We start from the raw sequence: 27666 nt of genomic DNA, 5'->3' as shown, positions 1-27666 counted from the left end.
TTTGTGATATATCGGTGAAGGATTTCTGTAGAACCAATGTCCAATATGGCGCATTTTTATATTTTTGGATGTCTAATGTTTAATCCGCATTGAAGAGAATTTAAGCCTTCGATAGACTGCCAATGTGCTCCTTCTAGAATACTCATCAAGTAATAAACATCTCAGAATTGTAGTGAAAGATAACAGGAGATTGCTAATACGTGGGGGTAGGGGCGTCCTCGATACTCCAGGAGTTCCGATCACTTACGATCTCTACACCCCTGGACTATCTCATAGTAAAACTGGAGGCAACAGAACAGAACAGGTAATTTAGTCCTTTGATGCACATCAAAGAGCCTTATAACAGTACACTGTGGTTGACTGTGTGGCTTTAAAGTAGGGCGCCACTCTCTCTATAGTAGGAAATCTTTGCAGGACTGTGATTGGTTCAGATGTGTTCCGCTGAGCAGCCTCCAATTTTACTATGAGATAAGGTGTAGAAATTGTAAGTGATCGGAACCCCTGGAGTATCGAGGATGGGAAGGGAGTAACGGTTATCAATTTAATAAAGTGAAGTCATCAATGACAAGAGCTACCAAAACGACAGTAAAATTACTTATACATTCTTCGTTGATTATCTTTACACGAAAATTATATTCATACATATCGCTCAAAGTGTTAACATACTCTGAAAACGTGTTTTATTAAATGCTTCTAAAATTATTTCCTGTCGTAGACTTTAACTGTTTTGCGGATCTTTGTTTCTAATGACTGCTTTGTTATATTTTGATAGATTTTCCTCATGAAACTGACGGTAAGTAAATGCAATTGTTTTGATAGGTATGTACGTGGCACGTTTAAGACAATGTTCTTTGTTTCAAATACTGCTTGATTATTTTTTTTTTATTTTCAATGTCGATAACACACATGCAGTTGCTGTAAACCAAATTTCTTTCGCGACTATTGATTTTCGCGATTTTCATTTCAAAAGGAGTTCACGAAGGTTTACATTCGCGGATTTAAACAAAGAATGTAAATTCTTTTCAATGTAAGAGATGTATATTTATTCGCGGGTATTAACATCCGCGAATTTAATTGAGCCGCGTAATTCGCGAAAGTGTGTTGGTGTACAGAAAGTAACAGCATGAAAAGCTGACTGTAACTATTGGACATAATTTTACAATTTTGCTATTGCAATAAAAGATTATTCAAATGGGGTAAAGGTATTTAAAGGCAACGTATATCTAATACCGTATAGTTGTTTATTTTTGTGGTATATATTGACGATTTCGCGGAATATTGGCATAATCTTCTTCTTTTTCTCCTTTTCATCTCAATCACCCACATCCATTCAAATAAATAAGTGATATTCAGCAAATATGTCAGGGGAGACACCTCTTATATAACATAAACAGGAGGGAGACAACAAAGAGTAATGATATCAAAAGCTAAACTATAAACAATTAGATAAGGAGTTTGTAAGAATAAGTTGAGTTTCCAGTATGAGAACTTATTTTCTTCTTCTTTAAATTTAGATAAAAACCGATGTGGATGAAAATTGGGGTTTTGAGAGAACCATACCAAATGAAATAGTACGAGTTCGGGGACGTCTTATAGTCACCCATTGTTTAGTACTTGTTAAGATTAATATTGCTTAAAAATATTTTTCCGATACAAAATGAAACAGAAAGCACATCATTTTACCTGCAGATAACTGATGAGTTTGCCTAATGGATTAGCTTATAGATATTATTCTTACTTCTGTCATAAAAATTATGTCTTTTAATCCTGAATAATCACTAGTTATCTAAACCGGTAAAATAACAAGGCCGAAAATGAATGCAAAAATGATGTGGTCATAATTTTTGTAATCAAAGAGTACCGTTTTTTATTTGTTTTTTTTTCTTTCTTTCTTTTTTCTTCATAAATCTTGTATAAATAAATGGTGACGCAAGCATGAGTTTGTACAAATGGGTATATGGTCCTGCTTGTTATTATAATACCAGTTGTGTGAATCAGATGGGTAAGTGTATACTCTCTGAATCAGATGTTGACTTATTTAGAAATGGATATTTATAAATTCTTTCTATACCTGTTATTCAGTAGTTATAGCAAGTCAAATGAGTGGGCAGTACTGTTTGGGCATGTAATACAAGTGTGAGTGTGTATGTATTTTCTGATAAAGGATTTGTGAATTTCTTGTACATGTTAGTGTGAGAGTAAACAAGTTGATAGTTATGCTACTTTGTAAATTGCAATGATAAAAAACCTGAATAAAAAGAAAATTATAAAAAGAAAAAAAATGTGCTTTAATATTCAGAGCCAGCACTATGGATAGAAATATCATCAGAGGTTATTGAAGTTACGGTCTGTACAAATACAAATGAAGAACCGATGACTGGGTTTTTGTGCGAATTAAAACCCGAGGAGTCTCTGAACGAAACTCATTTCTATTTGATCACGTGGTATGTCAGTGGCGTACCCTTGTCCATACAACGAAATATAAATGCTTTCGAGAAGGCCATATTGAAACAAGAGGATCTTGCCAATGCTGGTTACTATCGGATGGTGAACGTGAGTACTTACTTATACCTATACTACTTACTTACGTACTTACTTACTTATTACTGTAATATGTATGACAATACTGTAAATATGTAATTTCCAGAGAAAACAACCACGTATGATATCAACAACTGACGGTACAGCCAATCAAGACTTGAATTAGATACTATTTAGTTTCTCAGTTAAAACAATAGAGATACTCCACCGCCGACAGAGCATAAATGATATTCATCATTTGAGCAATAATAGGTGTTTAATGGTGTATATATATGTCTAATTAACGCAAAAAGTAATGTTTAATAATTAATTTTGCTTTCGATGCATGCGCAATCAGTACTGCATTCCATGTAGGACATAGTGCCACGGATTTTTTTTCGGGATGCAATCAACTATTTTTTATATTTTTATCTTGAAGTAAAATTAGAAGCTCACACTTTTCAATGGTGGTAATGGTGTAAAGTGAGTAACTTTTGTAAATGAAGAAAAATACTAAATCGTCTGCTCCTCCTTTTGATAGAGAAAAATTACCATTTGTCAGCGGCGGAGCATCTTTAGATAAACCGCAGGCCACTCTAAATACAACGCATTAGGTTGTTCTGTCTAACTGACAATTTTTTTAGGGAAAGACACCCTTGTATGGGCCCTCTCATAGGAGACACTGAAACACCATGCATAGGTTGTATCTGTGAATCATGGGACATCAACGTAGTGGAAAATAAGTATAAACTGTATAAGTACAAGACAATACGACGAATTGAAATCTAATGATGTAAACCAACATATTTTCATGGCGATTTAATGTCGCGTTTTTATGTCCAATAACTTTTTATTGCGGTTTGATATCGCGATTTCAACTCATACGTTTCATCTATATATTTAATTCCTCGCCCATTAACTTTCGCGTTACGGAATTTCGTCATATTCGACATAAACGAATCCAATCGCACGCAAAAAATAAATTGATTAATTAAAACATATTAAAAGGAAAAAAATCTGCCTATAATTTATGTATTATTACTTATGTATGGTAGCTCTCATGTGGTGTTGCGGTCAGGTCTACTGAGAACGGAATCGTTGGAAAAGTGAAGTTAAGCGAAGAACTCTTCTTTGGAATACAGGTAATTTATGAATTATTTTATGGGAAATCCATCAAACGTTGTTTGAACTGTCAATGCATATTACAGAGTTAACTCCAATTATCAATTGTAACGTCATCATGTTGTGAGCACAATTCACATTGTTTTCTCATAAAAATATGACGTTACGCTCGAAACCACATGACGTCAAAATCAATACCTGCAATATGCAAATACAGAATACACTTTGCCAGAAGCGTACTATCATTACATTCATGTAAATATTTTATATATTTTTAAATATTCCTTAGGCTTTACAATCAAGACTGAATGATGTCAATTTTTTGTACCATTCGTACAAAAGATATCCCCATGGGCATTTAGTTTGCAAAACACTATTTATTGTTTTCATTCGAAGAGGATAACATTTCGCTATACACACACTGTCATTAATTACACCCATGAAAAAAATTGAGTTTAACGCCCGAAACGATATATGCACACTAATGAAATCATTCTTCTTTACAAAACATTTGAATTTAATTTAAGCTTACGGAAACTGAGGTTGTGATCAGCCCCGGAAGTCGGTTGGGTTTTGAGATAATTATGAACACTCTGCTGCCTTGTGACTGTTCTGAAGAGTTTTGCATGGTTAAACTGTCTGGTTATGACCCAATGGTGAACATGGATGAGTCACCAAACACAGCGACACAAATGTCTTTTATCGTCAGCATGAGCGAAGGCGACGGCCTTGATGGAATGCAGATAGAAGGTACTGATATATATCTTTACTCATACCTACGGTTGTGGTACTTGTTTATCTCTTGCAATATACTCGTATCGGATGAGACAGAATTACATGGATACCCATGAAATACAACCTCGTGACGTCAATACGTGTACAGTTTGAGCTTCATTTCTGGTTTTACAGTAAGGGAGGCAAATAAAAGTTCAAGATTAATCTAGGTGAATCAAAACAATGCATATCAAAAACAAAAAATTAAAAGGAAGAAAGATTTCGATGAATAACCCTAATTCTTCAGTCTTCGTGCAATCTTTCTTAAATGTATACGGAAAAATCTAGGTCATGACCATCCAAATCCAAACAACTTTTTCGTTGATACAGGTGCCGGTCATGTTACGCAACGTAAACGACGACAAACTGCCGGCAAGTTCACTAGATTTACCATTGATTTCCAGCACATGTTTCCATATGTAACAAAGGACCGTATCGATAGAAATAGAATGCCCGTAGTGATGCGAATGGACACAAATAAAAGCCCCCTTTTCCCTGGTGGTATTTACGGCGGTGTCGATGTAAGTAAATATATCTTCTGAAACTTAATCAAAGTTAAACAAAATATATAAAATCCCAAAGTAAGGTTTTTAAGGTTTGCCATAGATACCATTTTTATTTATCTTTATATATTTTATTTAGCTTTAATTAAGTTTTTATGAGGTAAAACCTGTTAAAATTCCTGTCTTTGTTTCATGAGATAAGATCTGTGAAGAATCCTCTATTTGTACTTGTTTGGTAAGGTCTGAGAAGAATTCTATATTTTTACTTCTTTGGTAGGATCTGAGAAGAATTCTCTATTTGTACTTGTTTGGTAAGATCTGCGAAGCATTCTCTATTTTACTTGTTTGGTAAGATCTGCAAAGAATTCTCTATTTGTACTTGTTTGGTAAGATCCGCGAAGAATTCTCCATTTGTGTTGTAACATCAGTTACGGCTCTTCTATTTGGTTTTGTATGGTAAGATTTACGTTTTGGGTGTAGTTTCATGGTAACTCATATTTTCATGCAGATGCTTGAATTATGACAAATCAAATGTAGAAAATCACAGAAAAACATGCAGTAAATATGTAATAAAGTATATATAATAAAGGGAGATAACTCTATTCTGATATCGTAAACTAATGTTGTTATGGTGCTAAAATGCTCTATCTTGAAAAATGTTGGTTTAATTTTCTTGCAATTGACTGAATAAATCATTGTTCAGTAACAAATAATCATTTTTTCTCTATTTTCGTTTTTTGTGAGAGTAGTTTTAGCAATTTACATTCATCGTTTTTATCTCATTACCACCAAAACATATCACCAAAAACTAATTATGAAAAGAAAGGAAGCGAAGCAATTGTTTTCTTTAAGTGTTTTTAATATATATGGGTAATATATATGTTTCCAGCCCTTTCTTTGATTTTATGTGATAATATATGCGTTAACAACCCTCTCTTTGGTTTGTGGGTAAATTATATGTCAACAACCCTCTCTTTGGTTTTTAGGTAAATTATATGTTAACAACACTCTCTTTGGTTTGTGGGTAATATATATGTTAACAACCCTCTCTTTGGTTTGTGGGTAAATTATATGTTAACAACCCTCTCTTTGATTTTTGGGTAAATTATATGTTAACAACCCTCTCTTTGATTTTTGGGTAAATTATATGTTAACAACCCTCTCTTCGGTTTGCGGGTAATATATATGTTAACAACCCTCTCTTTGGTTTGTAGGTCAATCATATGTTAACAACCCTCGCTTTGGTTTGTGGGATATATATATGTTAACAACCCTCTCTTTGGTTTGTTGGAAATATATATTAACAATCCTCTCTTTGATTTGTGGGTAATATATATCAACAACCCTCTGTTTGGTTTGTGGGTAAATTAGATGTTAACAACCCTCTCTTTAGTTTTATCTGGTAAGATCTCTATTAACAACCCTTTCTTTAGTTTTATCTGGTAAGATCTCTATTAACAAACCTTTCTTTAGTTTTATCTGGTAAGATCTCTGTTAACAACCCTCTCTTTAGTTTTATCTGGTAAGATCTCTATTAACAACCCTTTCTTTAGTTTTATCTGGTAAGATCTCTATTAACAAACCTTTCTTTAGTTTTATCTGGTAAGATCTCTGTTAACAACCCTCTCTTTAGTTTTATCTGGTAAGATCTCTGTTAACAACCCTCACTTTGGTTTTATGTCGTAAGATCTCTATTAACAACCCTCTCTTTAGTTTTATGTCGTAAGATCTCTATTAACAACCCTTTCTTTAGTTTTATCTGGTAAGATCTCTGTTAACAAATCTTTCTTTAGTTTTATGTGGTAAGATCTCTGTTAACAACCCTTTCTTTAGTTTTATGTGGTAAGATCTGTGTTAACAACCCTCACTTTGGTTTCATGTGGTAAGATATGCGTTAACAACTCTTGCTATGTGTTTGTGTGATAGGTAAAGGTGTGGGAAGAACCCGACAAAGAGCACTGGAGAAAGAAATCGTGTCACGCCGTGTGTGACCCCCATATGAAGACATTCGATGGAAGGTAAATAAGAGTACATCTGGCGATGAAAGGTAAATTAGAGTATATCTGTTGATGGAAGGTAAATAACAGTTCATCTGTCGATGGAAGGTAATTGAGTACATCTGTCGATGGAAGGCAAATAAGAGTACATCTGTCGATGGAAGGTAAATTAGAGTACATCTGTCGATGGAAGGTAAATTAGAGTACATCTGTCGATGGAAGGTAAATTAGAGTACATCTGTCGATGGAAGGTAAATTAGAGTACATCTGTCGATGGAAGGTAAATTAGAGTACTTCTGTCGATGGAAGGTAAATTAGAGTACATCTGTCGATGATGGAAGGTAAATTAGAGTACATCTGTCGATGGAAGGTAAATTAGAGTACATCTGTCGATGGAAGGTAAATAGAGTACATCGTCGATGGAAGGTATATTAGAGTACATCTGTCGATGGAAGGTAAATTAGAGTACAGCTGTCGATGGAAGGTATATTAGAGTACATCTGTCGATGGAAGGTAAATTAGAGTACATTATGTACTGTCGATGGAAGGTAAATAAGAGTACATCTGTCGATGGAAGGTAAATTAGAGTACATCTGTCGATGGAAGGTAAATTAGAGTACATCTGTCGATGGAAGGTAAATTAGAGTACATCTGTCGATGGAAGGTAAATTAGAGTACATCTGTCGATGGAAGGTAAATTAGAGTACATCTGTCGATGGAAGGTAAATTAGAGTACATCTGTCGATGGAAGGTAAATTAGAGTACATCTGTCGATGGAAGGTAATTTAGAGTACATCTGTCGATGGAAGGTAAATTAGAGTACATCTGTCGATGGAAGGTAAATTAGAGTACATCTGTCGATGGAAGGTAAATTAGAGTACATCTGTCGATGGAAGGTAAATTAGAGTACATCTGTCGATGGAAGGTAAATTAGAGTACATCTGTCGATGGAAGGTAAATCAGTGTTCATCTGGCGATGGAAGGTAAATTAGAGTACATCTGTCGATGGAAGGTAAATTAGAGAACATTTGTGGGTTTGTGATACATTCGTCGTTTCTGAAATGTAAAGTAATATATAATATAATATTATATAACATACGGCACAGGCATAGAACAAAATATTCAAAGTAAATCATATTTAATGTTTATTATATTGATGTGTGTTTGCAATTGCTGGACAAGGAGCCATACCATATCATGTGGTTTTGTTTGGTATTATACATCCGTGTGGTCGATATTCAACTGCCAATTTCGCTATGATGATGGACCGGTTCTGTATTTAACTGTAGTCAGTAAGAACAATTTAAGACTTGTCACAGTCTGTGTTCTACGTCACTGTTTTACCAGGTGCGAATGTTTCTGTTTAGCAAATATTTAGGTAAATCATGTTGGTTTATCGTTGCGTTTTTGTTAGGTTGGCAGACACCTAACATTCTGGTTCATATGACATGACGAAAAAATGTTACTTTTGTGAAATAAACGTTTCTTCATTGTAAGTTCTGCATTTTTGACGTAGTTTTGATTTCATTGGAACATATAATTTATTTAATGAATGTTTTATTTATAGGAGTTACGAGTTGCAGAATGAAGGTGAATTCGTGTTGTATAAGTTCTGTCCATCAACGACCGTTCCCCACTGGTACCCTCGAAATAATGTAAAAATAGAGGTGAGTGGACATATAATAGCGAATACAGTGGACCTTCGATAATCCAGACACAGAAAAAAACGGCAGTCCGGAAAATTCGTAATACGGTCTGTCTTAAACTAAGGTTTATAAGGCATAACACACGTTTGTCCGTCCATTTAATGATTTTCACAGCTTAAAACATCAAACCTGATGGTTTTCAATAGATTACAGAAGAAAAAAGAACATGTCAAAATGTTTGTCCATTATGGCATATATAACTTTAAGACAGTTAAATTCTGTACTAGTCTACGTACCGATTTCTACCCCAGGTACACATGAAGACCATTGCTTGCGGAGAAAACGGAGCCAAGCCATTTTGTCCATGTGGATTGGCAGTAACTGCAGGGCACGATGTGTATGTGTTAGACACGTGTAGCGATGTCCGCCAGCAAGGCTTCACCCGCTGTGAGGATAATATACTTCGCGTGGAGGAAACGGATTCAGTAGTCAAAGTAAGTCGTAGACTCTTAAGTCGATAATATGATATCGAACTCAACTAATAACATTTTTTTTTTTGGTTTGGCTTCATTAGTCAAACGTCTTATTAACAGCCATGGACAGTAAGGACGTGCCAGGTTTGTTGGTAGAGGAAAGCCGGATTACTCGGAGAAAAACCTGCGGACAGCGGCAACTGCCACACATGGGATTCGATCTTGCATCCCAGAGGGCTTGTGGTAGTATGTTAGGACATCTTAACCACGCGGCCACCTCAGTTAATGCGTAATTTCCTCATGTCATGCACCCCTGTAGAGCTCCACTGAGACCCTAGAATACCAAATATTGTGTTGTGGAAAATGAGAACTTCATAAATATATATCTTGTCAATATCATTTCGGTCATTGCATAAGTGACGTCACAAATAACCTTTGAATATGCCTACAGCTTTTTGCTAGCGCGCATTATGAAGTTTGTCTGCAAAGCTTTGGCATCTATGTAGAAGACCATATATTTCATAGGAAGACAGTTTAATGCTTAAATAGAGCGCATCCTATTTACTGAGAATGTGCATACACTTCCAATGCATCTTTAGGAGAAATATAAATCGTGATCAAGAATGTGCTCTATGGTATTTAAAACAAAACGGAGCAAAAAATGGCCACAATTGTCAAAATTTGCACAATTTCATAATTTATGCACATGTCGAGTAGTTACCATGGCAATTGAAGCTGCAAAATTAGAAAACTGTTATTGTGTAATTATATTAGGGATGTACTAAATATGTCAAATCCGACAATTTAAATACTAAAAAACAGTACTAAAATTTTCACAATAATTGGGGCCAAAAAGGGCCCAAACCATACATAGTCCTTTCTTATATCTTGTGGTTTCAACTCAATTTTAAACCGTTTTGGTCTATTCATATAGACTTTTGTCAGCCTGCGTTGCGTCAAAATCAAGAACATTAAAAGGTATAAAACTTATCCTTGTAATACGCCATACCGTTTTGACTTATTCAAACATGCCAATATAGCATACATGTATAGGAAGGCATTTCAATCAATCATCTCATATAGTCTATTATATACTTTTAAGAACCCTGAACATAAAAACGAAGACTAGTTTTAAGAAAAAAATGTTTAACTGCTGTATTTAGGGGCAAAACATGTAGATTTGTGGAAATGCACTTAAACTCTTAAATTAACCTTTTTTTTAATAAACATTATTTCCACTATGGTCAGATGACATTATAACATTGAATTTGTACATTGGTATCAATTGGGACGTCCAATATATGCCATATTTGCATGTGATAATCTACAGCCGCCATTTTCCTGGCAAGGTCAAAAAGGACACGATGTGTATGCCTATGTAAAGTCGAATCTGGTCAAACCATCACTCCTACCACATGCTATAAACACTAGTTAACATGATGACATGGTTATTTGGTGACAGAAATATGTACTGAATTCTGTGGACTTGCAACAAAAAAAAATGTACCATATTTTGCATATATTTGTAAAATTTACAAACAACACAACAATCTACGAGTCAGCAGTGATATCTAAGATTAGGACGGATGCATAGACACTTTATATCAACTAAGTTATGTTCAAATACACTTAAGAAGTGACATATAGGTATACAAAAATCACTAGTTTAAACAGGGTCTTAAACCATAGATTATTACAAAATGGGGGGGGGGGGTAGATGTACGCCTTGGTACGCTGTCATACGTTACATGCTAACTTCTAATGTCATGATGTGGGTATCATTAGATATTATTAGATAGAGATACGCTTAGATACGCTTATTTGAGAGGTTAGATTAGTGGCAAAAGTATACTGGAGTTGTGCTATGCTGTCAGCGCAAGTATGACCAGGGGTCGGTTTCACGAACATTCTTAAAGGACTTAAAGGAATTCCTTAACTTAAAATTCTCCATTGAAAAACGTTACAGATTTTAAGATGTTGTCTCAAACTTCTGCAATGCTTTCCTTTCCTTCAATTTAAGCAATGTTCGTAAAACTGGTCCATGGCTTGACCTGGTCATACTCACGCTAATAGCATATCATACCATATTGGACGAATAGCGTATCTCAACGTGGCTTAGCTTACAGTAGCGTATATCAACGTACCTTAACGTATCTGAGCGCAGCGCACCTCTACCCCTATTTTAACCGAAGATTTCACGCAGCGGGATTTTAAAATTTTGAACGTGCCCAAAAACGTTGTACGCTAGTTAAGGTATTATATATCTTCGCCCTCAACTTCGAAGTTTTCAAATGTCGAGTAAATCATTGATATAATAGGTGTTATTGTTGATTGTTGCGTAACATTATAGCTGTAATTGATATGATATCCATCCTAAACATGCATACATTATGAAACTTTTGGCCATTTTGCTGTTGTTTATCTTGAAACCATAGATATTTTATACATCTCCTAAAAATGTATCTAAGGTACTTCTCAGGAAACATTCAGTTTGTTCACGATTGCGTTCAATTGTATCACTTTTCCCTCTTTTCGCCACCTGCTTCAACCTACATAAACGATCCGTTAAAGAATGCTAAGGTACATTATTTTACGATGAGCCGCGTTGACTTGCGTTACATGCTACACTCAAAATTTACAAGACCTGCCACGAACTTCCAACCAAGAGTTATATATCTTTAATGCAATTTTGCTTGTAACTAGTATGCAGACTTTTACACGTTCTATCCATATTGAATATTTATCTACTCAACGTATTTGTTCGATTAGTCACCCATATATTCTGTAGAATGTTTTCAACAAACGTCGGATGCTTATTTACAAAATTCAAGGTAAGTGATATACTCTGAAATCTCGATAATAAGCCAGAATCTAAAATAGTCTAGTTTTGAAATTAAGCCTTGGATTTCTTACAATCAAATGTATCTTGAAAATATGCCGGTTTTGAAAATAGTCCGCAATTGAGATTAAGCTTTGGATTCCTTCCACGGAAAATTATCTAAACATTTTTTCTGACATGCGGTCAATATAGATTTCTCATAGTAATGGTGTTATTTTATTATTATACCTTAATTCATCCATATAATGTATAAATAAACGCATATGTGTATTAATTATCCAAGTTTATTTACTTGACTTTCTGTTTTGTTTTAATTTGAATATTTCAAATTTAAACACCGATGAAATGTTTCGAAAGTAAGCCGGTCTCGTAAGTAAGCCTACCATACTTTACAGGGTAAATGACTTCGAAAATATGACGGGCTTGAAAATAAGCCTGGGATTTCCTACCAAAAAAATATAAGCTGCGGCTTATTTTCGAGATTATAAGGTATTTTCAGATGATAATGAATTATTAAAAAAACGTGTGTTATGCCTTTTATTAAAAAATCAATTATGTTGAAAGGTATGGTTCCCACATGGTACTCGAGTGGAGGCGCGGAGGGTGAAAGTAAGTGATGGCGTTACTCTGTGGAATATCTGGGTCTACCCTTCTATCCACGACATTGAGTGTACCTGCGGCCTGTGTGGGTCTTTGGATGATAACTGTGGAAACGACTGTGACGTATTCAATGGAAAAGTTTTCTACAGTCCTTATGGCACCGACTGTGACACCCGCTCCACTCCCCTCATGTTCACCGAACAGCATCAGTAAGCTACCATTTACGTTGTCATTAATGGTTGATGTGAGTTATCTGCCCTTGCCGGTGTGTATCGATTATGACGTCGTGAATTTGTTAGCATAAGCCAAACTTTTCAGGGAAAACGACGCTTACAAAATAATGACATCACAATGAATACCTACCCGCAAAGGAGGCATCTCATATGCATAAACGGAATACGCATCTAACATATTTAGTTTGTTGATTTGTTTTCTTTTCTTGTTGTTCCTTGTATTTATGCCACCATGTTTTGTAATGGAATTTTAATATGTGTACTCCGGATGTTCTATCTATATTTCAACATAAAAATTACTACAAAAGTTTCTGCTCTGCGGTTGGTATGTTTACCCCATTACGTGATCGGAACAGGAAGACAATGAACCGCACCTTCTTCGAGATCTTACTAAAATAAGTCTCAGTGATGATAATACCTGTATATCTATTGTCCCACATTTGACCAAAAAGTTGGGCCTTCTTCCCTACAGGGTGTTGATGTGCTGCTCGATCGCATTGATAACATACCCCACCAAAAAACCATTCGTCATCCCGCTGTCAATCGGCAAACATTCACTCACATTAGCGCTCTTATACAATATCATATACGCTATCTATACATCAAAGGTGCCAAGTAACCTTAAGTAAGGGAGATAAATCATATGCCACATATATAGGTCGTCATTTACACGTGAATTGCAGTGTTTTATACATGTATTAAGTAGTCCTATATTGCAAAAAATGATAGTCACAAAGAGACACAACATGGAATACCACAGTGTCCCCAAACACATAACGCACTCATAACACATAAAAATTACATCATATGTCTATAAAACGTCACGGAGAGAACATTTAACCATGAAACACAGTTTGGTTCGGAGTTTTACACATATCTTATTTTCGCGTGGGATCAAATTTCGCTTATTTCGCAGGCTTTAGAATTCGCGAAAATAAATCAACTAATAGAACAATATAGATCTTTAAAGTTCGACATTAAATAGCTATGAAAAAAGCAGAATTAAATACCCGTGAAAACGTCGCTCGATCTGAAAACGCGGGTTTAAATCGCCGTGAAAAAATCGTTCAATCTGAAAACGCGGAATTCGATCATGGTCAAAAAGTCGTAAGATCTGAAAACGCGGGATTAAATCCTCGAGAAAAAGTCATAAAATCTGAAAACAAGAAATTTAATCCCCGTGAAAAAGTCCATACATTTGAAAACAAATAATTAAATCCCCGTGAAAAAGTCGTAAGATATGAAAACGCGAAATTAAATCTAAGTGAAAAAATCGTAAGATCTGAAAACGCGGAAATAAATCCCCGTGAAAAATTCGTTAGATTTGCAAAAGCGGAATTAAATTCCCGTGAAAAAGTCGTTAGATTTGCAAACGCGGAATTAAATCCCGTGAAAAACTGGTAATATCTGAATACGTGGAATTAAATCCCCGTGAAAAAGTCGTCAAATCTAATTACGCGGAATTCAATCCCCGTGAATAAGTCGTTCAATCTGAAAACGTGGAATTAAATCGCCGTGAAAAGTCGTTAAATCTGAAAACGGGGAATTAAATCCCCGTGAAAAAGTCGTAAGATATGAAATTAAATCCCGTGAAAAAATCGTAAGATCTGAAAACGCGGAAATAAATCCCCGTGAAAAAGCCGTTAGATTTGCAAACGCAGAATTAAATCCCGTGAAAAAGTCGTAAGATATGAAAACGCGAAATTAAATTCACGTGAAAAAATCGTAAAATCTGAAAACGCGGAAATAAATCCCCGTGAAAACGTCGACAAATTTGATTACGCGGAATTAAATCGCCGCGAAAATAAGTTGGTTTATAGTTTATAAATATATTCGTAATCTGGTATATATATTCTTTATCTATTGATTCCATGCTAATTGAAGTCCAAAGGCCGTTGATTAATTTCAAAAAGTTTAAAATATTAATTAATTACTTACATTACATATATACAGTTAATTTCTTTAACTCGAACTGCAGGGGATCCGGTTAATAGGAATATTCGAGTCATCAGGGGTCGGTCATCGACAGTCAAACACTATGATATCAAATTATGACAAACTATTCATGTAGATAATGACGTAACGCGCGATGTTGGTGACACTTTACGTAACACAGAATGACGTCGTTTTTAGACCGCTTTCGCGACGCGTCACTACAACGTTATCCAATACACATATTCAAGTGAGTAAAGAATGATAAGTTAATTAAAGGTGTATACACAAGAAATGGAAATTTTATCAATGTAAAGATATTACCGCAGCATGTTTTACATACATTGTAACACCGATTCCATGAATACATATACAAAAAAATGTACATGTATATATATAATGTCTCCAAAGTTACTCGTCAATGTATTGTACATATGTAACTACTACATTGTCCAGAATTGCTTTCTATATTAATAACTTCTTCGACTACACATACAACAGTGAATCGAGGGATGCCAGTATTTCCACATGATCATCTTCACTAATAGTGAGCGTGTTGTTACTTTCACTGGCGTTTACCAGAACGTGGCGCACAGAACATGCCGGCACCACAGCCAGTCGGTCTTTCAAAAGACGGTAGGTGAAAACGTTATTCACAGTCTCAAAGTAAAACCCCCGAATAACTTCACACCCCTTTTCAAAAGTTGCACCCCAACTGTCTTTCAGTTTCCTTTTTAGTTTTTCCGGTTTACTCTTCGCTTTAAATAGATAAAAATCCTCACTTGGATCGTCTGTAAAGACCGCGAGTATACTGGTAGGTTGACATAGATCATGCAAATCATTTACATGTGAATTGTCTTGTAGATTATCGTCTACACTGACTTGATCGTCACCACCTTCCCTGCTAATCTCAGCCGTCCTTGTCTTCCCGATACGATTTGTACACGCTCCATAATTTCCGGTGATACACTGGTCACATGTATAACATGAGATATTCCTAACAAAAAGGTGGGACGGATTTCCAGTTGCTATAATCTGATGTATTTGTCTATTTCTTGGGATTGGTTTGTAACGCATTTGCGTTTCACGCGTAACCTGTTCAATGTACCTGAAATGAAAATGAAAGTTTTTGTTAAGGCTTATTAAATATCATTGATCATGTCATGGTATAATGTGCATTTATATAAGCGCACACATATATACAATTGAATATATAGACAATATTATCATGTACATGTATTGTTTTATATACATCTATGAACTACTAAAGAAATTAGAAAGCGCATGTGATTGTGCTCATCCTTGCTGCTACAAAGATAAATATTGATAATCAGTTAAAGATAGGGACTCTGTAAATGATGGACATAAAAATAAAACCAAGCTAATGTCATACCTGAAATGTCTTCTCTTGCAATTAGCAGACCCACTTGGCTGTTCAAACTTGTTTTTTCCAAAGTTATAAAGGTGCTCTGCTGACTGGATCGTTTCGGTACCTCTGATAATGGCCATTTCGGCCTGTCGCTTAAAGCACCCTCCAGCGGCGTCTTGGGGCCCTTTTCCATGTGATGTTTCAAAGTAATTTCTTATGAAGCATTCGTAACCAAAGTCGTAACAAGCATGAGCTACAGAGCCCATACAATGACGACTTTTATACTGGGCTTGACATCCGTCCGTAAATTCATGCATTGTTCGGGTTTGATAACGAATCGATTTCAGGTGTTCCGATACCAAGTTTTGAACAGCATGGGTGAAATATTGGTCATGTGTTAAGTCCGGACTGATAACAAAGAAGTGTTCTGTGACGATATTTGGTGATTCCTCAGTACTTTCAGCCCCATCATATTCAAGAATTGCATGGCGGTGAATAACAGTAACATGAATTGAAACTTCATTCTTTTGAAAATAACTTGACTGTAGTTCATGTTTTTCGATACACGAAAATTTTTCAGAAAAATCGTGAATACAAATACAGTCGTTCATTGGCAAATTTTCAATTAAAGTTTTCATTTGATTTGTCTGCCAATTTGCACGGAACTGGTGAGCCGGAAATGAAACTAAAAGGTGCTTTAAGTAAGAAAACATCTCTCCTGGCGCAGTTGTTTTTTTAACCAAACAAAGCTTTTTAATTTCTTTGTTTTTCTTTACATTGACATTGACATATTCATATTTTGACCAAGTCACTTGTAGAGCAGTCTCAGATGTATCGCATTCTTCCGGAAGTAGTTTAAGTAAATGTACGCCGCAGTTGTTGCATTCTCTGTTTATACAATCAATGTCCGTGTCCGTTTCTTGGCAAAATGTTGTAGGTATTATTTCTTTTAGATGATTGTATATAGGATATTCTCTCTGTTGGTCTTCTGATTTATTTTCAATTATCTTTTTTCTAAAACTCATGCAATCTTTGAACACAGTTCTTGTTTCGACGTGATATCTACAACAGCAAGTATTCCGGTCCTTTGGGCGCGTCGGCACAACATAATACGGCTTACATCTTTCAAATGTTCTTTGGCACATTTTGATTTCAGGATGTGTTTCTCTGAAATTAAGAAAAACTTCAGTTTGTGTTTTTTCTAAAACGTGTACCATGTGACTTGAGTACAACTTTGGACCTACTCTAATTCGTTTGATATCGCATTTATTTCCGGTTGGTCGAGAGTTTTGCGAAGATGTCCAGAAATTATAAGCCTTTTCTCTGTCCGAGTCCGTTATTTTATCGGAACGTGTTTTCCGGCAAGTGTGCGTCCATGACGATTTTTCCGAAGTCATTATTTTATGACGTACACGTTTGCCGCTAGATATGCGTCGCACTGGCAAACCAAGTTTGCGAGCTACTTTCTTTTGGATTTTCTTTTCCGCTGAATTGGGCCCGTTAATAGCTGCACATAAAACATTAATAGATGACCTGGCATCGTCGGAACGTTTGGATTTTGTGCTCTCAATTGCCTGTTTCATGTCACCAAGTATACAGTTAGCAAGTTCGATGTTTTCAACGTCCCCAGGGGAAGTGTATTTCTCTGTTCGGAGAGATTTTGCCGTCGGTGAGTTCGACTCTAAATATGCAGAGATAACGGCGCTTCTCTTTACGGGCGTTTTAGGTAAATTCTCCTTTAGTCTGAGTAATGATCGACATTTACTCATTCTGTTTTTAAATGGTGTTACTAGAGTACCTGTCGCGTTTTGATCGCCATTCATAACTTTTGTTTTATTTTTTTCTCTGTATTTTCTAACCCGCTCTCTAGTTTTTAACCTTTGTTTATTCATTTTTTCTATTTGTTCTTTGCAATTAGCGCGTTGCTTGCGTTTTTGTAATGCTGAAGTTGATACGGGTTTTTGAGTTTTTGGAACAAATTTCTTCTCGTTTTCATAATATTCTCTTCGTTTCCTCTTCCGTGCTTCTTGGCGTTCCTGTTTGTATATTTTGATACGCTGCGTTGCAGTTAAAATGCGCGTGTTTAAATCAATGTCCTGTAGTTAAAAGATAATATAATATTTCACATATTGCTTATCGACATGACTCTGTAATTTTGTTAAATAGAATAGTTCTCGATTTAAATGCATATTTATCAGTATCAGATTCAAAACGTCGCGTGATAACGTTACGCTTTGAACGTATAACGTAACGACGTTTTTTTACGTTGTATTAAAAGTGGACATTTCACGGAATTTTTAAATGGCGTGTTATTTCTTTATTATTGATCGTACACTCGAAATAAAGAGTGTTTTTTAATGTTCAGTTCAGACACATTTCTAATATGGTTTTAAATTTATATTCAATATTTCATGATATGCTGATAAATGTTATCAAAATCTTTATATTTGCAAAAAGTAGATTAAAATCACTTGGTGGACAAATTACGGAATTTTTCATTTTCTTCGTTTGCAATGAAAACGCTCTTTAAAGTGGGCTATACTACGGTCATGATATATTCAATAAAGACACATTTCATTTATCATTTCAAAATCCTGAAATAGCTTACCATTTTCTCTCAATATTGCTTGAAATCTGTATGTGCGTTCTTCTGGATCCACCGTTACATGTTGACAATGGTTAATAATCAAGATATGAGCATATTGTACGCCTTCCGAAATCATCGATACGTCATTGACGTCATTTGTCACGTCATATCCGCTTCCTTGCATTATGTTCATTTGTTTGTACGTATGTTTGGCGCGTTTTTGGAGCAGTTTTACAAACAACCACGACGGTAAATGTTACGCGTTACATACGTTTTCGTTGTATTTTGGGGATTTTGAACGCAATTAAAACGTATTTGTATTTCGCTTTACCTCCTATATTTCACATAGAATTAATGTACATCAAAAAACAATTCCATTGATATATAATGTGACGTGAGACCATAAAAAAGAGAAGAAACCCACAACGCTTTAAATAAGGGGGGTTTGTGTTTTGGAACGGTATCACCAACATCGCGCGTTACGTCAATATATACATATATAATATATAATGTAGATAATAAATCTAAGAAACCAATCACCTGTTCGACGAACAGATGGTTTAAATACTATATATTTGAAGGAAAGGGGATTGAATAGAATCTTACATGGGTCTGTCAAGTGGACAGGGATATCTTAACCCGAGTGAAAGATTTTGGCTGGTCAACCCGAAGCTTGCAAAGGGTTGGCGGTCAAAAATTTTCACGAGGATTGAGATATCCCTGTCCACTTGACAGACCCATGTAAGATTATTTTCTCTCTTTTTCTCCCATATTTAAGAAAATCAAATTAGGAAATATTTTTACAGTGTTGACAATTAATGGCGTCCTCGACAATAATCTACGCATGGATCGATGACGTCATTGTCATGAGCGTGTGAGCTGTCTTTTCCTTACTCCGATAAAAGACAGTGTTATCTTTTCCTAGCAACCGCGGGATAACCCCGTCAGGTATGGGAGAAATATTTCTCTACGAGGAATAAAGGGTACTGGACGAATAGCGGCTCAAGCTATACAGCTGCACGGTCGGGACCATGCGATCAGTTCGCTGGGGGAGGTGTTCAAGGAATGCGAGTTCGAGAGTTAGAGGAGTACTGTAAAGATAAACCATTGCCATGTCTTTTGTAAATTAATTTCAGAATCCCAGAAACACAGTCTTTATTCATGCCTTTGGAGTACGGAAACATCGCCTATATAAATCCAACAGAATACAGACCAAATAGTCCAAGTTTCTGTCATTGTCGACACGGTTTTAGAACTACCCCCGACGATTGCTTCTGTCAGCAGACACAATATTGGGGTGACGATCAAGACATGGAATGTGACGTTTATGAAGAGATACCGCCGAACCCGTTTGCTGTAGTGACCAATGACGGCTTTAGGCTAGGCGGAATAACAGAGACAGAAGACACAGTTCAAGTAAGACAAATTTTTTATGGTTAAGCATAACCCGTAATTTCTTTATGACTGTTTATTTCCGCTGGGAGAAAACTTTGCTATCTTCTCTATGATGCTAATTTGCGGGAGAAATGTTCGCGCATTTGTTATTTCCAAACAGTAATAATATAATTTAATCTATTCTTATTTTTTTCCTTATCGTTCTTTCCATTTTATTAGTGGATATTTAATTTGTCGGAAATTAACTTGCCCGCAAATAAAGAGAAATGTATTTCTTCGCGAATAAAATTGATTATTCAGTAGAGCATTTAACATCAGTAAGATAATAGTATAGCATTCTTCCAACATATCCATTAAACGGATTAAATATTCTATTATGTATATTCTAGTATATTCTATTACTATTATGTATCACAGGGATCTGAGAATTAGTTACAGTTTATATAGTTATTGACCCACCAGATTGCCCACAGATCATTTTGGAAAGCTCACCGTCTAGTTTTAGTGGCTAAAAAAACATTTCTAGCACGTGCCATTTAATTATATTTTCTCATGTATCATGCATAAGCGAGTCCTCCGCTGCAATCTCATTGGCTGACTGAAATGAAAAGATGATATGCTCCTTTCGGTACATCTGATCATTTTCCTTTGGCGTAACCCATACATCAGAGACATTCGAAGAGAACTGGAACGATTGATTTTTAGATGACATGTACGTGTTATTTTTGCCGAAAGGGGACTCTTTAGCCGCTGAAGCTAGGTGTTGTAAACGTTCTCAGTCGGGGGGCTTTCCACCCTTTACTTATATAGTACTATGAAGAGTATGATTTCTACCTATTTCCGATCCAGACCCCTTAAAAATCTAAAAATGTTCTGTGGGCACTCTGGTGGGTCGAAACTTATATAAACTGTAACCTATTCTCAGATCCCTGTGTTATGCATGTGTTATGCGAAGCAACTTTTCCGACTTTGCATATTACAGAGATACCTCCCTTGAGGGTAATTATCGATTGTGACTTCATTATTTTGTGAGTGATATTCACATGGCTTTCTCTGAAAGGTGTGACGTGGCGCTCAAAAACACATGATGTCACAATCAATACCTACCCACAAGGACAGAGAATTCTGCACTATACAAATACGGAAAACTGCTATGTAGTTAAATTTGTAATCAGCTCTTTCTCAATTCCACGCTTTATGGTATTCTTTAATGTTGCGGTAACTAATTTCAATATGTTTTCGTTCAAGGCGACTGAGGCGGATTGTGATGAAATGTTTAATGATCTAAAGGCGAAATATCCCACCTGTGATGTGTTTGACACCGAGATATTAGAGAATTGTAAAATGGATATTGAATTCAATGTATGTGTTTTGTTTATTTATATGTTTTCATGAGTATCAAATTTTATAAAACAAATGTTGTTTATGCAATTGCACAAAATTAGTAGATGTCCACTACGAAAACGTAGATAAGAATAAGCGAAGTATATCAAGTAACATTCGCATATGTAAGCGACACTATTTCCAGGTAAACGATGACTTATGTTCAAATATGTGTTAGAGTTCAAAAGTAAGTTTCAAAATAGCATAAAATCGTATTATAATCATAAAAAACGTGCCAGCACATTGACGAAGATATTTCAAAAGATAAGATGTCTACGTTTCCATGGCTTCATTTGTTTCCATATACATAGTATGTTACTTTTTAGAGCGCTGGACTTTGAAGAAAATATAATAAATCAAATTTAAAGTCAGAGCGTCTATTTAACAATTAAAGGATTGTTAGACTGCATTTATTGGAGATATAAATGCAATCTGGGTGGCATATAAAATATTAAACCCGTTAGGGCGCTATGAATATGCCAGATTGAATTTATATCTCCAACAAATGCAATATAACAATCTCCTAATTGTTATATTCACATTTTGTTTTCAAATTCAACGTAGAACATAATTTAGATGCGAATGAACATTTGAATTTCCCGCTTCAAACATTTAAACAGCCAATTTCAATGAAATAAAAGTAATACCTTTAAAAAATTGAAAGGACAACAAAACCTCGATGTTTTTCAATAGCTTTTCAGTTTACTTTTAATAATCCATACATTTAGAAGGTTTTTTTTTATAGTTTCACAACCAAACTGTTTCATTCAACTACAAAGGTAATTTTCCCGCTCGGACTAACATGGTATATGTAAAGAGGACTAAATCTATGTATTATGATATTACTACATCAAGTCTAGGCAGCATGTATTTACTCATAATGCAGATCCTGATTATCATTAGAGTAACAAGAGTCTCTGTAGCGAAATGTAAATATACACAAATGATCTTTATTGTCGTCTTTCTGACAGCAGGGTCTTCGATGTATGGGCATTACACCAGTTTAAATAGTTATAATGCATAGTTTTGACGGTTACAGCACGTTAACTATTTTAGCGACATTCAAGTATATACATATAGTGAGATGTAGTGGTTGACCGAATTTTAGGTTGTGTTATTAAGCCAAAAGCATGTTAAAGCGGTCAAATATGAGTGCGCTAATTTAAGTAGGTTTTGTGAATTTGAAATATAAATACATGAAATTACTGTTTTAGAATACTTATTTAAAGAATTTCCATTTAAGGCAGAGAATGGCTTTGGATGGATCTTAAACACCAAAGAGATCCTCGAGACCGAATGTAAAACAGATAATGCCATGAAATCTAATCCAGACCCAGTTATAGAGGCTATTTGTATCGGAGGATGTGGTGACCACGGAGACTGTGGTAATGGTATGTATACATATTCGTCATATGATAGAAAAGTGTGAAAGTCGTCTGGTGGGGGATATGTACTATCATACAATGAAAACGTAGGTACCATCATACAATGGAAAGGTAGGTATTGTCATATAATGGAAAGGTAAGAATCGTCAAATAATGGAAAGGTAGGTATCGTCACATAATGGAAAAGGTATAGTCATATAATGGAAAAGTTGGTATCGTCATATAATGGAAAGATATGTAACGTCATATAATGAGAAATTAGGTATCGTCATAAAATGGAAAGGTGGGTATCGTCATATCATGGAAAAGTAGGTATCGTCATATAATGGAAAGGTAGGTATCGTTATATAATGGAAAAGTAGGTATCGTCATATAATGGAAAGGTAGGTATCGTCATATATAATGGAAAAGTTGGTATTGTCATATAATGGAAAGGTATGTAACGTCATATAATGAGAAATTAGGTATCGTCATATAATGAGAAGGTAAGTATCGTCATATAATGGAAATGTGGGTATCGTCATATGATGGAAAGGTAGGTATCGTCATATAATGGAAAGGTATGTATCGTCATATAATGAGAAATTAGGTATCGTCATATAATGTAAAGGTAGGTATCGTCATATAATGGAAAGGTGGGTATCGTCATATGATGGAAAGGTAGGTATCGTTATATAATGGAAAAGTAGGTATCGTCATAAAATGTAAAGGTAGGTATCGTCATATAATGGAAAGGTGGGTATCGTCATATAATGGAAAGGTAGGTACCGTCATATAATGGAAAAGTAGGTATCGTCATATAATGGAAAGGTAGATATCGTTATATAATGGAAAGTTGGTATCGTCATATAATGGAAAGGTAGGTATCGTCATATAATAAAAAGGTAAGTATCGTCATATGATGGAAAAGTAGGTATCGTCATATAATGGAAAAGAAGGTATCGTCATATAATGGAAAGTCAGGTATCGTCATATAACGGAAAGTAAGTATTGTCATATAATGGAAAGGTAGGTATCGTCATATAATGAAAAAGTAGGTATCGTCATATAATGGAAAGGTAGTATCGTCTAAATGGAAAGGTAGGTATCGTCATATAATGGAAAAGTAGGTATCGTCATATAATGGAAAGGTAGGTATCGTCATATAATGGAAAGGTTGGTAATAATAAAATGAAAGGTAGTATCGTCATATAATGGAAAGGTAGGTATCGTCATATAATGGAAAGGTATGTATCGTCATATAATGGAAAGGTAGGTATCGTCATATAATGGAAAAGTAGGTATCGTCATATAATGGAAAGGTAGGTATCGTCATATAATGGAAAGGTAGGTATCGTCATATAATGGAAAAGTAGGTATCGTCATATAATGGAAAAGTAGGTATCGTCATATAATGGAAAGGTAGGTATCGTCATATAAGGAAAGGTAGTATCATATATAATGGAAAGGTAGGTATCGTCATATAATGGAAAGGTAGTATCGTCATATAATGGAAAGTAGGTATCGTCATATAAGAAATGTCGTCATATAATGGAAAGTAGGTATCGTCATATAATGGAAAGGTAGGTATCGTCATATAATGGAAAGTAGGTATCGTCATATAATGGAAAGTAGGTATCGTCATTAATGGAAAGGTAGTATCGTCATATAATGGAAAGGTAGGTATCGTCATATAATGGAAAGTAGGTATCGTCATATAATGGAAAGGTAGGTATCGTCATATAATGGAAAGGTAGGTATCGTCATATAATGGAAAGGTAGGTATCGTCATATAATGGAAAGGTAGGTATCGTCATATATGAAGTAGTATCGTCATATAATGGAAAGGTAGGTATCGTCATATAATGGAAAGGTAGGTATCGTCATATAATGGAAAGGTAGGTATCGTCATATAATGGAAAGGTAGGTATCGTCATATAATGGAAAGGTAGGTATCGTCATATAATGGAAAGGTAGGTATCGTCATATAATGGAAAGGTAGGTATCGTCATATAATGGAAAGGTAGGTATCGTCATATAATGGAAAGGTAGGTATCGTCATATAATGGAAAGGAGGTATCGTCATATAATGGAAAGGTAGGTATATCGTCATATAATGGAAAGGTAGGTATCGTCATATAATGGAAAGTAGGTATCGTCATATAATGGAAAGTATGTATCGTCATATAATGGAAAGGTAGGTATCGTCATATAATGGAAAGGTAGGTATCGTCATATAATGGAAAGGTAGTATCGTCATATAATGGAAAGGTAGGTATCGTCATATAATGGAAAGGTAGGTATCGTCATATAATGGAAAGGTAGGTATCGTCATATAATGGAAAGGTAGGTATCGTCATATAATGGAAAGTAGGTATCGTCATATAATGGAAAGGTAGGTATCGTCATATATATGGAAAGGTAGGTATCGTCATATAATGGAAAGGTAGGTATCGTCATATAATGGAAAGTAGGTATCGTCATATAATGGAAAGTTGGTATCGTCATATAATGGAAAGGTAGGTATCGTCATATAATGGAAAGGTAGGTATGTCATATAATGGAAAGGTAGGTATCGTCATATATAATGGAAAATGGTAGGTATCGTCATATAATGGAAAGGTAGGTATCGTCATATAATGGAAAGTAGGTATCGTCATATAATGGAAAGTAGGTATCGTCATATAATGGAAAGGTAGGTATCGTCATATAATGGAAAGGTGGTATCGTCATATAATGGAAAGGTAGGTATCGTCATATAATGGAAAGGTAGGTATCGTCATATAATGGAAAGGTAGGTATCGTCATATAATGGAAAGGTAGGTATCGTCATATAATGGAAAGGTAGGTATCGTCATATAATGGAAAGGTAGGTATCGTCATATAATGGAAAGGTAGGTATCGTCATATAATGGAAAGGTAGGTATCGTCATATAATGGAAAGGTAGGTATCGTCATATAATGGAAAAGTAGGTATCGTCATATAATGGAAAGGTAGGTATCGTCATATAATGGAAAAGGTAGGTATCGTCATATAATGGAAAGGTAGGTATCGTCATATAATGGAAAGGTAGGTACTGCCATATAATGGAAAGGTTGGTATCGTCATATAATGGAAAGGTTGGTATCGTCATATAATGGAAAGGTTGGTATCGTCATATAATGGAAAGGTAGGTATCGTCATATAATGGAAAGGTAGGTATCGTCATATAATGGAAAGGTAGGTATCGTCATATAATGGAAAGGTAGGTATCGTCATATAATGGAAAGGTAGGTATCGTCATATAATGGAAAGGTAGGTATCGTCATATAATGGAAAGGTAGGTATCGTCATATAATGGAAAGGTAGGTATCGTCATATAATGGAAAGGTAGGTATCGTCATAATAATGGAAAGGTTGGTATCGTTATATAATGGAAAGGTAGGTATCGTCATATAATGGAAAGGTAGGTATCGTCATATAATGGAAAGGTTGGTATAGTCATATAATGGAAAGGTATGTAACGTCATATAATGGAAAGGTAGGTATCGTCATATAATGGAAAGGTAGGTATCGTCATATAATGGAAAGGTAGGTATCGTCATATAATGGAAAGGTTGGTATCGTCATATAATGGAAAGGTTGGTATCGTCATATAATGGAAAGGTAGGTATCGTCATATAATGGAAAGGTAGGTATCGTCATATAATGGAAAATTAGGTATCGTCATATAATGGAAAATTAGGTATCGTCATATAATGGAAAGGTAGGTATCGTCATATAATGGAAAGGTAGGTATCGTCATATAATGGAAAGGTAGGTATCGTCATATAATGGAAAGGTAGGTATCGTCATATAATGGAAAGGTAGGTATCGTCATATAATGGAAAAGGTAGGTATCGTCATATAATGGAAAGGTAGGTATCGTTATATAATGGAAAGGTAGGTATCGTCATATAATGGAAAGGTAGGTATCGTCATATAATGGAAAGGTAGGTATCGTCATATAATGGAAAGGTAGGTATCGTCATATAATGGAAAGGTAGGTATCGTCATATAATGGAAAGGTAGGTATCGTCATATAATGGAAAGGTAGGTATCGTCATATAATGGAAAAGTAGGTATCGTCATATAATGGAAAGGTAGGTATTGTCATCTAATGGAAAGGTATGTATCGTCATATAATGGAAAAGTAGGTATTGTCATATAATGGAAAGGTAGGTATCGTCATATAATGGAAAGGTAGGTATCGTCATATAATGGAAAGGTAGGTATGTCATATAATGGAAAGGTAGGTATCGTCATATAATGGAAAGGTAGGTATCGTCATATAATGGAAAAGTAGGTATCGTCATATAATGGAAAGGTAGGTATCGTCATATAATGGAAAGGTAGGTATCGTCATATAATGGAAAGGTAGGTATCGTCATATAATGGAAAGGTAGGTATCGTCATATAATGGAAAGGTTGGTATCGTCATATAATGGAAAGGTAGGTATCGTCATATAATGGAAAGGTAGGTATCGTCATATAATGGAAAGGTAGGTATCGTCATATAATGGAAAGGTAGGTATCGTCATATAATGGAAAGGTAGGTATCGTCATATAATGGAAAGGTAGGTATCGTCATATAATGGAAAGGTAGGTATCGTCATATAATGGAAAGGTAGGTATCGTCATATAATGGAAAGGTAGGTATCGTCATATAATGGAAAGGTAGGTATCGTCATATAATGGAAAGGTAGGTATCGTCATATAATGGAAAGGTAGGTATCGTCATATAATGGAAAGGTTGGTATCGTCATATAATGGAAAGGTAGGTATCGTCATATAATGGAAAGGTAGGTATCGTCATATAATGGAAAGGTAGGTATCGTCATATAATGGAAAAGTAGGTATCGTCATATAATGGAAAGGTAGGTATCGTCATATAATGGAAAGGTAGGTGG

At 35.3% G+C, this 27666-nt stretch overlaps 2 protein-coding genes across 2 annotated transcripts in view; one reads left to right on the top strand and one right to left on the bottom strand.

The window, feature by feature from the left end:
* The window catches only part of LOC138330189 (uncharacterized), a 51985-nt gene that overhangs the window by 12737 nt on the left and 11582 nt on the right, over window positions 1-27666 (top strand). The window contains exons 7-18 of the mRNA XM_069277635.1: window positions 773-793; window positions 2300-2553; window positions 3576-3662; window positions 4170-4392; window positions 4747-4937; window positions 6846-6937; window positions 8484-8583; window positions 8874-9056; window positions 12439-12683; window positions 19732-20011; window positions 21239-21352; window positions 22617-22764. Coding sequence (XP_069133736.1) covers window positions 773-793; window positions 2300-2553; window positions 3576-3662; window positions 4170-4392; window positions 4747-4937; window positions 6846-6937; window positions 8484-8583; window positions 8874-9056; window positions 12439-12683; window positions 19732-20011; window positions 21239-21352; window positions 22617-22764 — 1938 coding nt within the window. The remainder of the gene's footprint in view (window positions 1-772; window positions 794-2299; window positions 2554-3575; window positions 3663-4169; window positions 4393-4746; window positions 4938-6845; window positions 6938-8483; window positions 8584-8873; window positions 9057-12438; window positions 12684-19731; window positions 20012-21238; window positions 21353-22616; window positions 22765-27666) is intronic.
* Window positions 14846-18069, bottom strand: LOC138328923 (uncharacterized). The gene is made up of 2 exons (XM_069275636.1): window positions 16033-18069; window positions 14846-15747 (listed from the first exon to the last, which is right to left on the bottom strand). Exons 1-2 carry the CDS (start codon window positions 17898-17900, stop codon window positions 15126-15128), a joined length of 2490 nt encoding a protein of 829 aa, XP_069131737.1. The 5' UTR covers window positions 17901-18069; the 3' UTR covers window positions 14846-15125.

Source organism: Argopecten irradians, chromosome 8, assembly GCF_041381155.1.
Source record: "Argopecten irradians isolate NY chromosome 8, Ai_NY, whole genome shotgun sequence".
NCBI classification, from domain to species: Eukaryota; Metazoa; Mollusca; class Bivalvia; order Pectinida; family Pectinidae; genus Argopecten; species Argopecten irradians.
The sequence above is the reverse complement of the archived record's forward strand: the minus strand, read 5'-3'. Positions and strand labels throughout refer to the sequence as shown.